The 15,300-nt window shown below is 39.1% G+C and overlaps 2 protein-coding genes across 2 annotated transcripts; one reads left to right on the plus strand and one right to left on the minus strand.

Annotated features, from left to right (window-relative positions):
* The first annotated feature begins 1,489 nt into the window (after window positions 1-1,489).
* On the plus strand, window positions 1,490-6,887 carry LOC103703455 (vacuolar protein sorting-associated protein 2 homolog 1-like). Its single transcript, XM_008786305.4, has 5 exons — window positions 1,490-1,858; window positions 2,384-2,514; window positions 4,441-4,545; window positions 6,224-6,484; window positions 6,575-6,887. The coding sequence occupies exons 1-5, from the start codon at window positions 1,822-1,824 to the stop codon at window positions 6,713-6,715; spliced, it is 675 nt and encodes a 224-aa protein (XP_008784527.2). The 5' UTR covers window positions 1,490-1,821; the 3' UTR covers window positions 6,716-6,887.
* Window positions 6,888-7,340: 453 nt separating this feature from the next.
* LOC103703583 (E3 ubiquitin-protein ligase Os04g0590900-like) lies at window positions 7,341-8,561 on the minus strand. The gene has a single exon (XM_008786491.4). The coding sequence runs from the start codon at window positions 7,975-7,977 to the stop codon at window positions 7,447-7,449; it is 531 nt and encodes a 176-aa protein (XP_008784713.1). The 5' UTR covers window positions 7,978-8,561; the 3' UTR covers window positions 7,341-7,446.
* Between the last annotated feature and the right edge of the window lie 6,739 nt (window positions 8,562-15,300).

Below are 15,300 nucleotides of genomic sequence, written 5' to 3' on the forward strand. Positions count from 1 at the left end.
TTACAATGAAACCGTTCGCAATATAAATATTCCGCTCAAAGTTTCCAACTTTGAACTTTGAAGGAGAAGAAGAAAATACAATATTGGTTATGTTAGGGAGTTATTTGCAATTACCAGTACAAAATTTATAGTTTAATTCGGCAACTCCACCGATTCTACAAAGTGTTATATATTTATGGAAACCCCCTTTAAGAGATAATATTACAGATGCGTATTGATCTGAGTTGGACTAGTTTCTGAGGAACTTTCATATAATATCGTTATTTCTAGATGGTTTTATGCGATTAGGATGTATAGTGTTGAAAATAATGGCACCAAATACCTGTAGATTAGTTTAAGCTGAATTATTACAGACTACCACTTATAAAACGTGGAGTTTAGTCATTTTCCAATAATACGCTCTCCTTTTCCAATAATTATAGTCCACTTTTCTTGCCAAATTCGTACTCTAAGGGAGAGACACTGGATGCACCATTTAGAGCCGCGTTTGATAGAGGGCACTCTATTTTAGAGAATAGGTGAGTGTAGCAGTTTTTATAAGTATTTTAATTTTGTTAGAAGTATAAAAGTGTGCTCATTTTGTTTTATTTGGTTTTTTATGTGGACATTGTGTGAAGACTGTGCATATATATATATATATATATATATATATATATATATATATATATATATATATATTATATATATATATATATATATATATATATATATATATATATATATATATATATATATAGTTAGTTAGTTTCACATCGATTATTTATAGTGATAAAAGACACTCTTTCTGTTTTGATCCGGCCAGAGAGATCACTTTCCGTTGCAAAAGGGATAGTGACAGTCGGAAGGCAGTGACGGTTCAAAAAAAAATTAGGTACTAGTACAGGATTAAAGAATCTAACATAAAGAATACCTTTTGGCTAACCTTAATTTTTTTTCTTAGCCCGCATCGAATTACTCGAATAAATCCATGTTTTGAACTTATTCATGTAGAAGTTGTGCATCGAATTACTTGTGGCTGTTTATTAGCATATGATCACAAATATAGCGGGTGAGATAATTTTTCGAGAATGCCTGTGGTCCCATATTGGCTGCTCTTTGGAGAACTATCTTAGTATTTATATGAGGCTAAAGGACTCAATATAAATAATATATTTTTTTAGGTGAGATTGTATGTTGTTATCTACCATGCCTTCTTTTTTTTTTTTTGTACTTACTGAGCGGATGGAGACTACGTTATAATGGAAATTCTTCCAATTCCACGGAATAATTCTATTGTACTATTTTGATAGAATTGAATTACTCGAATAAATTTTTTATCCGAATAGAAGTTGTTTTTATGGCTGTTTTTTAGCATATGACTGGATGATCCCCCTGGCTCTTTTTGAACGTTTGACGGGATTATTCCTTGCTTGAGGGATAACCCCAACTTATCCCCCCCCGCCCCCCAATCTCGGCAATTATCTTTATTCCAGGAGAAAACCTTCGATCACAAACATAGCGAGTGAGATGATATCACAGCCATCCATTAGTTCTCAAAGGCACCGCCGACGCCGTATCCCCTCATGGCCGGGGATCTGGTTACGGTCGTAATTAATTGAGTTCATAACCGCGTATTGAAGAACGAAGGGAAAGGTTGGACCCAGCGATCGGTACTCTACCTTTGGAGGGAAAAAAAAATATGAGAAGGCTTCGTTTAGAAGAAATAAGGAGGACAGAAGCGCGAAGAGGAACTCCCGCAATTAGATTTGAAGAAAGAAGAGATTAGTTATAAAACAAAAGAAACGAAAAGGGTTTCCGAGAACCTCAATAATCGAATCCACAATGAGTTTTCTCTTCGGCAGAAGGAAAACCCCTGCAGGTATTAATCTTCGATCTTCTTTACATAACGTATCCTTTTAATCCTTTTTTTTTCCAAAAATCTTTTGAATCCATCATTTTTCTTTTTTGTTACTCTTTCGAAGCGAATTCCTAATAATCCCCTTCTTGCTGTTCCGATATTTCTACTCTCTGATGAGTTTATTTGATTCATATTCAACAAAGATGTTCAGTTTTTCTTGTTCCTTTTTCTTTTTCCTTTCGAACCTTCCATATATCTTCATCCATCACAGGATGGCGATGCTTTTTTATTACAATTAATTAAGGATTGCACAGAACTTGGCATGAAGATTAGATCTTGTCATTAGGTTTTGTTTAACAACGTTGTCCTTAATTTTTTTGCATAGGTTTAGCAGGATTGTTGCAGTGATCGTACAACTAACTGATGGGTTCTGTTAATATTCGATTTCTTTGTAATTTTGCTGCAATGTTTTTTTTGATATGTATTATTTTTACGGGAAAAATGATGGTTTTAGTGAGTAATAAGTTCTTGCTGGTTTAATTGCAGAACTACTGCGGGAGAACAAAAGGATGCTCGACAGATCTATTAGACAAATAGAGAGGGAAAGACAGGGACTCCAAGCTCAGGAGAAGAAGCTTATTGTGGAGATCAAGAAAACAGCTAAGCAAGGCCAAATGGTATACTTTTTCGCAACTACTTCTAATTCTTAAGAAAGAGTGTAGCTCTACGAAGTTTAACTTATATCCAACTCAGCATTGCTTGCTACTTTAGCTTAGAGTAGGTCTACCACATAGTGTTTTGATCTTCTATGGAGATGTTTGTTGAAACTATCTTTCAGAGAGGTCCCAAGAGGCAGCTTCGTGTGGATAGTTCTACATTGCAATGATTGCTGCTGAGTGAAACATGACATACTTATAGAGAGAAGAAGAGATTAAGATGGAAGTGTAACAAGAAAAAGGAAATATGTAGACTTCATCATGAAAATTTTAATATTGTTTGAAGCAAGGATTCACAATAAAGGTACTCGTCCCAGTCGGTGTGGTACCGAACACTCTATCCCAACACTTGAGACAGACTAACATCCTGATATGGCACCAGGACACCACCTCTTCCTTTCTTTGTTTGTTTTTTTTTCTGTTTGCTTTAAAATTCTAACTTTTCTTATTTTTAACAAAATTTTAAAGAATTTTTCATGTTTGAGTTTCCTTCATAGGTTTTTTGAGTCTATCAGGGGGTTATCGGTTAAATTTTCTCTCCTTCCTCTCTTTTTCTAGTTCTCAGTTTTCCTCTCTCCCATACTTGAACAAGAAGAGACAAAAGATGGCCATCATAGGGCTCTCTCTCCCCCCCTCTTGTTGACAAAGATCCAGCTATTCCTGCTGATACTAGGTGACTTAAGTGGCATCTCAGTCCACCCTGATTGGCACCAACAAGAACGGCCAAGACATCCCGCTTCTTAAGCAAACCAGTATACGGGGATGTTCCAGGCACCATTATATCATTAAATGGAACTGGCAAGGCTCGCTGGGACCATCCAGACGTGAATCCTTTGTTAGTTGGCATAAGTGTTGAAAACTCTTGACAGATGCAGTTTAATGTGTCTAAAATAACTACTTGAGCATTCAAGTTCTATTAGCTAGCATGCTTTCCTAAAGAGTATTTTGGAGTTCTAATAAATTTGTTTTCATTTATACCTGGAAATTTTCATTGGTTTCTGAACCCCAAATATTTGAAATTAAACCAAGTGCTCTAAATATAGCACTTCTAGATATTAGAGATCACAAATATAACGTCATAAAGAATCCAAATCTAGTGTTCATGTGATGGTTTATGCCCTCTAGGAACTTGCTCATATATTCTAGGATGCAACTTTCGGTTTGGTGGATCTATGAGATTGTGCTATGTTAGGATGCATCAATTTGAAGGGACTTGTCAATTTGGTGGACTAAGCTTACTTTTAAATTCTAAATGTTCTCGAATGTTATGTTTAATCAAAATTATATAGAGTACAAGTATGTGAATTTATCTTCTGCCCATTCCTTCCCTGTATCCAGTAATATTGGTATAGTCATTATCATCAAACTTTATTCTGTTTAGCATGAATAAGAAATAGAGAAATAGTTATCTTGTTATTTGTTGCATGAACAAAAAAATAAAAGAATGAACCATGCCACCGCCTTTGTTCTCCAATGCTGCATAGGTGCTCTCTGTTTTTATACTTTTCTGGTAAACACAGAAGAGGATTCAGTGGAGCATTTTTCTCTGTTTGTCAAAGTTCAAAATAAGCTGATATGATTTAGCAGTAGCTGTCATTTTCTGGATATCTAAAATACTCGCCAGACCTCAACTGAAAATTTCTCAGTGCATTATTTCTCAGTCCATAGCAATACGTTATCTAACTGAAAATTGGAAATCTTCTATCTCTATATTCTTCTGGTATTCCAACCTTTAGCTCATTTGGCTCCAATCTGTCTAATGAATTTTCATAGTTTGTCCTACAGCATGAATTAATTTTTTTATAACTTACGTTTTAAAATATTTTAAAATTGTGGCATTGTTATCCATGTCAAATCTTTCACAGCTGGATGTATTTTTTCTGGCAGGGAGCTGTAAAAGTAATGGCAAAGGACCTTATTCGGACAAGACATCAGATTACTAAGTTCTACGCACTGAAGTCTCAACTGCAAGGTGTTTCTCTTAGAATTCAGGTAAAGTTTTTAACTTTCAAACGCATGTTCATGTGGTAGTTGTAACATAGAACTCTGCAGCGTAGGCTATATATTGCTTTTCTGAGGTAACCTGTAATCTGATGGATAAATCCCCTCGGTTGTTGATTTTATTGATGTGTATCAGATTATCTAAGATTCTACTAAGCACCCTCATTATCTTGTCTTGTCATAGGAAGAAGTTTTAAAGCAAGGTCTGAAGTTGTGGCCATTTGATCTGGATTGTTTTTCAGTAACTTTTTTTTAAAAAAAGTGCTGGTTGTCAGCTAATTTAGAATTTTCTGTGCCTCGTGGTTCTTGCTTATTTGGAACAAAAATTGGTCTGGGAATCATGTTTGAGGCAGGCTACACAGAAATGCCCACTATTCTTTTTCTTTTCCCCTTTTTATTCTGAGATATCAACTATCAATGATTCTCAGCATGCGATTCTCAGCATGCCTTGAATGGGATTGATCTGATTTTAAGCTGGCTGGCCGAAATCACAACCTCAAAGGATCCTGAGCACCTGTCCCTTTTAATAATAGATCTGTGGCCTATGCTAACTCAAAATTAAGCAGGAAACTAGCTAAAATTTATGTTTGTAGAAAAAGAGTCGTAGCTCAAGATAACCCACAGGTCCTACGATTGAAACCTAGGTCTGATGCCATTTATGATGACTCAGGACATCACTCGGAAAGGGGAGCTAGAAGGTATTATTTGGATTTCTGGGTTCTATATAAGTATCCAAGATCCCCTAAGCACAACCAATGAGGGACTAAACACATGCTTGAATGAGCTCTCACAACAGTGTTCTTATTTTTGGCAAAATTCTTAATGTTTAAATTATGAGTAGATGCGTTCCTATTGAATAAATAAGGAGCAAGGGGGGTTAACTAGATCTTTGTATATGATTTTTGTGGAGAAAAGCCTTTAAGGAAAAAAATATACTTGCTTATGCTCTTGTTTAATTTCTTATCCCAAAATTATGGAGATGGGAACGTTACTTACATTGATTGGGTGGAATAGGAGTGGAATAGTGCCTTCCAAATGTTTAATTATTTCTATCTTAATTTATGAAATTGCCTAGTATTGGATAAGGGGGTCCCCTTGTTCCTTTCTCTGAGAGTTCTGCTTGATGATTAAGAAGTTAGTGCAGCATATGTTGATTGATGGTTTACTCTGATTTATCATTCGAGGTTATTGCATATTAATAAAGCATACTGGCTTCCAGGATGTTCATTCAGTCCCTTGATTGCGCTTTTACTTTCTTATTATTTTTCTACGAGGAATTTCTTTCTCTTTTTAATTGCCTGTCGGAAATGTCCTTGGTCGGTGCACGAGCAGTACTATGGGTTTCTCAAAATGCAGTTGGAGAAGGCTGTCAGCAATTGCTTGGTGTGGTTTCTCGTAGTTCTTGATGCAGATGATGGCCTTTGGAAGTAGATTGATTGGAGCTGTTCCTTCATAAAAGACTGGTTGTTGTTTACTTTTGTCTGGAAGATCTTTAGAACGACTATAAAGTTGATCGGCTGATTTAAATGGGAAAGTGTAAATATTTTCTTTGTTATTGAATAGTTGAAATGTTAATTCAGTGATAGGTTTCATGATTGATTTGCTGTACAGTTGGCACCAAGACCAATTTTTTTTGTAATAACGAGAATGAAATCTTTGATACATGCAGACATTAAAATCAACACAAGCAATGGGTGAGGCCATGAAAGGTGTTACCAAAGCGATGGGACAGATGAACAGACGGATGAACCTACCAGCATTGCAGAAGATAATGCAAGAGTTTGAGCGTCAGAATGAAAAGATGGAAATGGTCAGCGAAGTAATGGGAGATGCCATAGATGATGCCCTGGAAGGGGACGAGGAGGAGGAAGAAACAGAAGAGTTGGTTAGCCAGGTCCTTGATGAGATTGGTATTGACATCAATGCGGAGGTAATTTTATTACTTTTTTTCCTTTTACTTGATGGAATCTCGGCCAGAAAAAATTCTTATCCTTACATCTCTTGGTTTTTATGCATACAGCTAGTAAAGGCACCCTCATCTGCAGTGGCAGCTGCACCAGTGGCAGGTCACAGGGTTGCCCAGGCTGAAACAAGTGGGAATGATGATAGTGGGATAGATAGCGATCTGCAGGCAAGGTTAGACAATTTAAGGAAAATGTAATTTTCCTGATAGAGTTTTGACAGATGAGTGTAAGCCTGGGGCCATGCATTATATCTGAGATATGCTCTATCTAAGCCTGGTCTTTGGTATCTTGGAATAATCGAATAGAGTTATGCTTGAGCTTGCATCTCTTCTTGCTCTAATCATATTCTGACCTCTTTTCCTTTTTTGAGTTTCTGCTTTCTTTTAATCATTCTCTCTGATTTAGTGCTGAAATTATCAGAATCTAGCTATGCTCTGGTCGGATGGGTTAGATCCCTGCTTATTTCTTGAGCTGTCGCTGTGTCATCAAATTTTGATGGATTGGTTTTAAACTAACGAATGTGGTCGTTTGATGAGAAAGGCAGATCGGTCTGTTTGTTTATTCGATCAAGGTTTAGTAATTTTCAGTGTGCTGCAAATCTGGAGTGAGTTCTTTCCTCCCATGCATTTAGGAAAGCTAATCAACCAGTGGACAAATTAGCTAGCAGATGCAGCAGGAGTCTGTTTTCTGAGAGTGTAATCCTTTTCATTGTTCTTTCTTCTTTTTAATGCCTTTGGGACTGCTTAGGTACCCCTGAATGATACGAACACATAACCTAACCTTGCTGTATACATGAATTGCCTGAGAAGAACTCCCCTCAAATCGGAAAAAAAAAACGGAATATTTACCTGAAGACTTCCTCATCTCCAGTTCATGAATCTCGTTCTCTATGTACATGTAAGACACCAACAATTAGAAACAAGATTATTTACACAAGAGCAAGAATCAAACTGCCCGTGCCCCTGGGTTCAATTGGATGCCGCTGTAGGGAAATCTCCCCACCGGCGGCGGCAGTCTCGGACCGATGATGCGGCGGCCGTCCGAGAACATCAGCACGGCAAAGGGGGCAATTGGAATGAGAGTAGAGCCACATATCGATGCAAGGAGCGTGGAATGAATGCTTGCACTTGGGCAGCTGCCGGACATCTTCTCCATCGGCGATGACCGATAAGCACACCACACACTCATGCTCCTGAGCCTGCTCCTTCCGATACTTGCACACAGGAATTAGCTCTGCGATCCTCTCGTCATTGTTCTCGCCGGCCAAGAGCCCCCATGACCGGAGAAATCTCCGAATTGCCTCAACGATGCTGCATGGCGAGCAGCAACAGTAACCGACCGCGATCATGTTCGATATCAAGAGCAAGACTGTGACTGCAGCGACGGCCACGGCAAGGTAGTAGTAGTCTTCTGAAGAGTTGCCTCTGGTTTGATGAGAGGGAGGAGGTGGAGATGCCATGGCATGATGCGCGGTGGCTCCCAAGCTGCAAGAGAGTTTGAGAGGTGGCGAGCAAGGCTTATGAAAAGCTTATCTCGTGACGGTGGGACAAAACCAGTATTTGGATGGATGCTCTATGCTTGCGTATTGTGTCTGGATGCATTTGTTTAAGGTTCCTTCGGTGTGAGTCGCCCCACAATAATATTATTCTTTTTGGACTGCCATCTGGGTGTCGCATCAAGGCGACAATTTCCAGGCCGCCCACAGGAGGAGGTAATTGGAGCAGGAAACCATGCACAGGTTTGGCTTTTTGTTTGGCAGATAGACCAAAGAATCCTCGGCAGCACAGAAGAAAGCTTGTAGTCTCCTTGTAGTTTTACGTAATGCTTGGGCGTCGCTCAATCACAGCCACAATTCATCCCACAAAAGGTTGTGTAGCTCCAAATTAGAGCTGATTATGGGTCAGACTTAGGCACAAACAATATCAAATTTTATGTCTGAATGGAGTTTAGGTTCGAGACCCTGCCCATGATCAGCTGTACTCCCAATAAATGCAGAAATTTAATTGGTGTTGTGATCGAATGGCGAGCTTTTGCGACGACGATCCGCTCTCCCTCATAGCATTCTGGGAGTGATATTTGTTGGATTTTGTTCTTGGGGCGGCAGCCCTGACCCCAAGCAGCTAACATGCTGAAATTATGGTCCATGGGGGAAGAGATGAGCAGCAATTTTGACCACGGAAATGCCAATTATGCTATGTTGGCTGTACACCCACAGGAGAACCATAGTACGGATACATGGACTTTGGCCTAGGGACAGAACAACTTGGGCGAGTTGTCAATAAGCTGTTTTGTATCTCTTGAACTTTATAGTTTGGACCATATAATTTCTCTTCCATTGGCCAATTTTAATATTGCACTTGGTGGATGGTTGATCATTTGTTTGGTTAATCATTACGAGCTAATTTAGTCTTAATCTATTAGTATGCTACAAAAATAACTGCCAGTTGCTCAAAGGATGATAGTTCATCTCTCCTCTTTGTAGATGCATACAGTACATATAATAGTTTACAATCAATTAAGGATAGCCATGATGATTAAGGAGAAGATTAGGGTTTGTGGTCTCCATCGCTAGCTTGAACAATTCATATTTAAGTTTAAGTCTTGTCCTTTGGCTTCATGCTTCTTGGATGATTGCTATCGTCATTGAGTTCTTTAGCTATTTTTAATCTTAGACATAAACTTCTAAGGGAAAATAAATAAGAAGGATGAGATCGGCATGGATGTTGTGAAATAAAAGTTTGCTCATGCTTGCTTAGCCAGAACATAGATATGGATTCAAAAGGATCTTTTAGATTGATGTATTCCATTTGATCTCGCAATCCAATCTTTATACAAGTGCTCCAACATTTGAATTTAGAAGCACGAGAGACATTGCAACAATATTGTTTTGTTACTTCTTCAATGTATAAATTTGTTTCGAGCTTAGGTAATTTATTGCAACGAAGTACCAAAAATTCTCAATTTATTTAGGTTTTATGACTACAGCAACCAACATCTCCCACTTAAACATGAAAGCCAAAGTTTGACTAGAATATATTCCTATGTAGCCCGATTTAGACAAATTGGATAAAGACAATTCCCTAAGAGTGAAGTGTCACAATATATTATAAATTAAGTGCAATTGAGCACCAAACCAAACTCAAGGTTGAATGCCGGAAAATCTAGACTACAAGATTTGAAACGAGCTCAGCCACCTATGGAATTTTTTTCTCAAAACATCATTATAAACAAATGAAAGGTGAAACAACATTATTGATGGCTCTAATAAAGAATCGATGGCAAGTAGTTGATGTATAAGATTTGATAATCAAAATTTTGTTTAAGATAAGCGATAAAGGTAGAAGACCTGAATGAGAACACAATGTCCATCATTCATCTACCATGTGATTCCTTAAATAAGATCCTATCAAGGCATTGAAAGTTCTTCTGGACCCAGCAGACTTCTATTTCTTCTGCTTTGTATTGCTTTTTTACTAGTAATGTAGCTAGTTGTGCTCATATAAAAATAGTATGAGCAGCCGATATGCCAAAAAAAAAAAAAAAAAATAGATCTCCGAAACTGCATAGCTAGTAGCTATAGCCGATGCCAGTGGCTTGTTTCTGAAAAAAGGGGTCCAAGAGAATGCTGCTTAAAAAGGCGTGCCAGATACCAGAATCGTAACCTATCCAACCGGAGGGACGGATGATTGCAAGTGTTGATTTTTGGGCTCATGCAATCCGAAAACTATTGGACAAGGGGAGAGTTGGTGAGGGCCAGCACCCATCACAAGGTGGGTACTGAGTATATGGACCTGGTCCCCCCAACTTCAATGTAGAAACAGAGATTTGATGAGGTCATGGACATTGTTTAATTGGTATTCCATCTCTAGCTCTTGCCTAACTTAAAGCCAAAAGCTAACCTGTTAGCTCATTGGTAATCTGTTTAGTTCCATGGATTTATGGTAGCTATCATGCGGTCCTAGGTACCAAAATGTTCCAATTTTCACAAAACTGAATCCTCGCTGGAAAAAATAAGTTGAAAAGGTCATAGGAAATATTCGGATTGGTTAAAAATTGTTTTTATTTTATTCAGTGTTTGAAGCCACATTCGAAAATTCTACAACAGACTTAGACCTTCCTATTTTATGTCCAACATTTTATCACGAAAACCCATCTTCATTGACATCCCCGGTGCGTGTTTTGCCCTGCTTGGATGGGCGGCATATATATCATCCATCTTAGAGATAGATGGCTGTCGTCGATCTCTCAACTTCTGGAGATAAACAACATGCCATTCATCCAGGCATGCACTGACCATGAGATACATCGCTAGGGATCCGACCTCCATCTCCTCATGCCCAAATGGATTAAGACGCCTCTACTCCCTAACTGCTGAGAACGGTGACAATTAAGATGCTTTCGAGGGCAATCGGTGTCGAGCAAGACACTTACATTCCAAATATGTTTCAGAAGGTATGCAACCATATCAAGCGGTTGCATTGCCATTCTTGTTTGATATATAATATTAAATAAAATATTTTTCATGTAGCCTAAAGAATTTTTTTTTTTTTTTTTTTTTTGTTACAATGTTTTTCATGCAGAAGAGCAAGTTGGATGTTTCTATTGAACGCGAGACAGTTGTACTAAATTTAAAGTGGAGATGCAACAATGCTAAGATCTAGTCAATAGTTTAGGTGCGGTCTACCCCGCACGTAGGTTCCCTACTTGATGCTCTTTTTCAAAAGTAATCATTGCAGAAAGGATACATGGTTCCCTTCCTTTTTCTTAGAAGAAGAAAAATGAAGCTAGAATGGCTGCTGCCTAACCGGAAGATGTTGTCGAAGAAGCAGTCAAAACATAATTACTAAAAAGAAAGGAGGAAGAAAGGCAAGGCCGCCCCCCCTCGCGCTGCTTTCTCTTTTTTTTCGTTTTTTTTAATACAGCGGCTCACATGCAATGGATGTAAATGCGGCTAGCAAAATCACAAAACCGTAGTTCACTAAAGAGCTCTGATAGAAACCTTAGTTTTCCATACAAACCCAGGAGTGGTGAACAGTAAAGAAAGCAACCTAGTCAGCCGTACCATTTGCCTTACTGTAGACATGCATGGCCATGTTGGAGCCACACTCTCCAGGAGTCTGCGGATGTCGTAGGGCAGTGGCCTTTCCTCCATAGTGCCTCTCCAACTCCGAATCCACTCGATCACCGTGACCGAGTCACCTTCGAGGAGGAGACGATCTGCACCCAGGACGCGCCTCGCGAAAGTAATGCCCTCCCAAGTAGCTCTTAGCTCGGCACATACGGCAATTGTGTCGAAGATGCGTCGACCCTCGGCCACCACCAGTCTGGCCCTATGGTCTCAATGACGAAACCCACACCGCCCCAACTCCCGCCGTCACCAGCGTTGCTATCAAAATTTACCTTGAGATAACTAGAGGGTGACACCCAGAAGACGAGCACAACCCTGAACGCTGCAAGCGCAAAATGGGGCCCCTTCTCTCTCACCATCTATAGAAGCAAAGCATGTTAAATAGAGGCATCAAGATTGTTCCAAATGTTAAACCTCATCTAAATGATGACGCCCTTCTTGCTCATCAAAAGATGACATACGTGATCACGCAAGCATTGGAGACCTATCCTGCATCAAGCTCCAAACTCAGATCCCTTGCAATTTATAATACAAGATCTTGCAATTTAAGTCTAGCTTGATTCGGCCACTCATGACTTCCTTTCCCTAGCGTTGAGCACGTTTGTTAAATCATTAACCGTGGGTATTACAAAGTCAATTATGCACTACATAAAAAGGACGAATCATTGTTTCCTTAACATTTACTAATTGCCTTCTTTATCATGTACTTGTTAATAAAGATATGTGGAGAAACTTGACTTTAGGAAACAAAGAGTGGCACTACAAAGTAAAGGGAAACCAGACTTTAGGAAACAAGGAAGTGCTCTCCCCTAGTTTGAAACACCGTCAGCATCTATTTTAGTCCCAAAGTTGAGCACGCCTTTTGTCCTTTCTGAGAACGCGGCGAGAATTTGTGCGCGCCCTTTTATTAGGTGAATCAGGTCCATCCTGGATCCGACCGGAAGGCAGCCAAGATGGATTTATTTCCCTTTCAATGAAATTTTTATTTCATCTTAGATCTATAGCAGATATAATCCATCTAACAATTTCTCGTATAAATGATCTTGTGTGAAGTGCCGGGTGTCTCCTCTTCGTTCAATTAGTTGTTGTCTTCTCTTAAAAAATGATTTTCTTTTGCTTTTGGTTTCTTCCATTATGGATAATTTAAGGTTAATTATTCATATAGGTGTTTGTCTGCGCTTTACCTTAGGGCTGTAAATTGATCGGGTCGACCCGTGACCCGACCCGCGTAAGACCCGATCCAATCCGATCCAAATTTTAGAACCCGCGGAGCCGGGTCGGATCCTAAATTTGGACCCGTTCTATTTTCGGGTCGGATCGGGTCCACCCATTCTCAATCCAGATCCGGACTTGTTCGACCTTTTTTTTTGTTGGGGTTAGCCTAGTTTGCACATTTTTCTTGAGATCTAATCATGGTAAAAATTTGTAGGTTTGGATCCGACCCGTTCCGTCGGGTCAAAATTTGTAGGCATGGATCCGATCCGACTCGATTTTCAACCGGATCGGATCTGGGTCCAAAATTAGGACCCGAACAAGAAACCTGATCGCATCGGGGTAACTCAGGACCCGACTCGACCCGATCCGACCTATCTACGGCCCTAATTGCAGGCTTGTAGCAATGTTCCGAGCTAGCAGCTACACTTTTGCCTTGGCCAACTCTAGCAATATTGGCTTGACAAAGAAGCAAGATGATGCACATAGGAAGTAACATGTCTTGGATCCGACTTTACCAACGTGCAATAAGGGTTCGCCACATGGCCGACACTAAAGGCGCGTAGAGGTTTTTAAATTTTGAATTCTCTCCGGATGGCATGCAGTATATCTTGGCCCATGATCTCACGCAACTAATCCTCTCAAGTAATTTATGCGAGCAAGACGAATGGGTGTAATGTCCGGACGGAATACTCGAGCGAGATGCACAGATCGTTGTAGAACATTAGTGCACATGCAAGCCCGCTTTTCTCGGCAATGGATGCTGACCCTCACCTAAATAAACTAGGAGTAATTAATCACCGGTACATTTATTGACCGGTCTTTAACGTTTAATCCCTATTGACTGGTTGTTTAATCCCAATAAACTATACCTAGGGAACCTTTAGGTATGTCCTCCTGACCCTATAGCATTACATTGCTACTCTACTGCTTCAAACCTGCACTATATCTTGTCTTAGGTATTGAAGGGTCCTGTGATGGATACACTCCGAGAAGTGGATTTAGTGCTGCAAATGCTGTCTTAATAAAGCTTTTTGTTCTATCATTTGTCGAGGGTGTCTTTCCTTCATCATCTTTCATGGTATCTTTTCATTTCTTAAATAAAATTCTTCTAACAATGCCGCAAAACTTTCTCAAAATTTTATTGCAATAATTTTGTCTTGACAAGTTGTTTTCTAATAAATAAACAACCCTGCTTGGAAGATCATTAACTTCATAACTAGGACCCCAAGATATAGTTGTCAACTTGTCATTTGTGACAAATATGTCATGTCCTCTCATAAGCTTAGATGGTCAAAGATATTTTGTTACAGAATTGCTATTGAAATGTTTAATACATTGAAACGCCATGACTACTTGCAGCTTCCATTATATAATGATTCATATTAGTATAGCGAAATCTAAATTAGGTCTATGATCGCATGGCGAGCCACTTGTTCAATAGGCCCAACTCTCTGGCTGATTGAGGGGAGAAGACGTACTCCTATTAGACCCATGATTCCTTCCACTTGGAAGCAAAGCTTGCATTAGGTATCAAGTTATTATATACTAAGTTATATATATATATATACACACACTAAAGTAAAGTTATATACTAAAATTATTTCCCAAAGTTGCTTTCAAAAAATGCATGTCATCTTATTTTCATTGCTTACCTTGCATAGCAGCATAAGAAATCCTTTTTCATAAAAAAAAAGTTGAATGAGATCGGGTACCTCCAAAATTTCCTAAGATGAAATGAGCTGAGATATAACAAGATTTTGGAAGAGCTTGAGGATGTCATATTAACATCAAACTTTTAGTTTATTCATTCTAATCTATCACCCTGTGTTATAAAGACAAGCACTAATTAGTCTAATTTATTACCTGCGACCGTTTGCTTGGACCGTACCACGTCTTGCCACACACACGCCAAGAACAAACTCTAATGCATGCTCTGTTCTCATTTTGTGGAGCGATGTCCTGCTTGCAAGAAAAAATGATGTGAAAGCCAATTGTATAACATTATGACAAAGTTTGCATGGGAAGGGTGCTGCCTTCTCTTTTGTCCTTTTTTTTTTTTTTTATCAAAAATGTTGGAGGGGATCTTAGGTCGCAAGTTTCCACGTGCCATACTCAACTCATGAGAAACCCTATGGGCCATCCATATGTGAGTATGTCATCCCAGCGCCATCCCAATACTGATAGAATTAAAGCATATCCATATAGACCCATCCGGATGTGGGGCATGCAGTTCTCTGATTTAATCGACGTCCATATGTTTCGAACCCGAATAACTTGGATGGAGTCCAAGCCTCTTTACCACCACTAGACTACCACTTTGGTGATTCTTTTCTTTTGTCATTCGCCCACTAACGCTGGCGGAGATTTATCAGACATAAAAATAAACCGATGCTTCATGTATTCAGCTGGATTTAATATACTGTTTTGGAAATTTTTTTC

Source organism: Phoenix dactylifera, chromosome 3 (assembly GCF_009389715.1).
Source record: "Phoenix dactylifera cultivar Barhee BC4 chromosome 3, palm_55x_up_171113_PBpolish2nd_filt_p, whole genome shotgun sequence".
NCBI classification, from domain to species: domain Eukaryota; kingdom Viridiplantae; phylum Streptophyta; class Magnoliopsida; order Arecales; family Arecaceae; genus Phoenix; species Phoenix dactylifera.

Bases quoted from the DNA above. Each gene is read 5' to 3' on its own strand.
- LOC103703455 (XM_008786305.4), top strand. From the start codon at position 1,822: ATGAGTTTTCTCTTCGGCAGAAGGAAAACCCCTGCAG. The intron at 2,515-4,440 runs GTATACTTTTTC...TTTTTCTGGCAG, and splicing joins CAGCTAAGCAAGGCCAAATG to GGAGCTGTAAAAGTAATGGC. The intron at 6,485-6,574 runs GTAATTTTATTA...TTATGCATACAG, and splicing joins GTATTGACATCAATGCGGAG to CTAGTAAAGGCACCCTCATC.
- LOC103703583 (XM_008786491.4), bottom strand. From the start codon at position 7,977: ATGGCATCTCCACCTCCTCCCTCTCATCAAACCAGAGGCAACTCTTCA.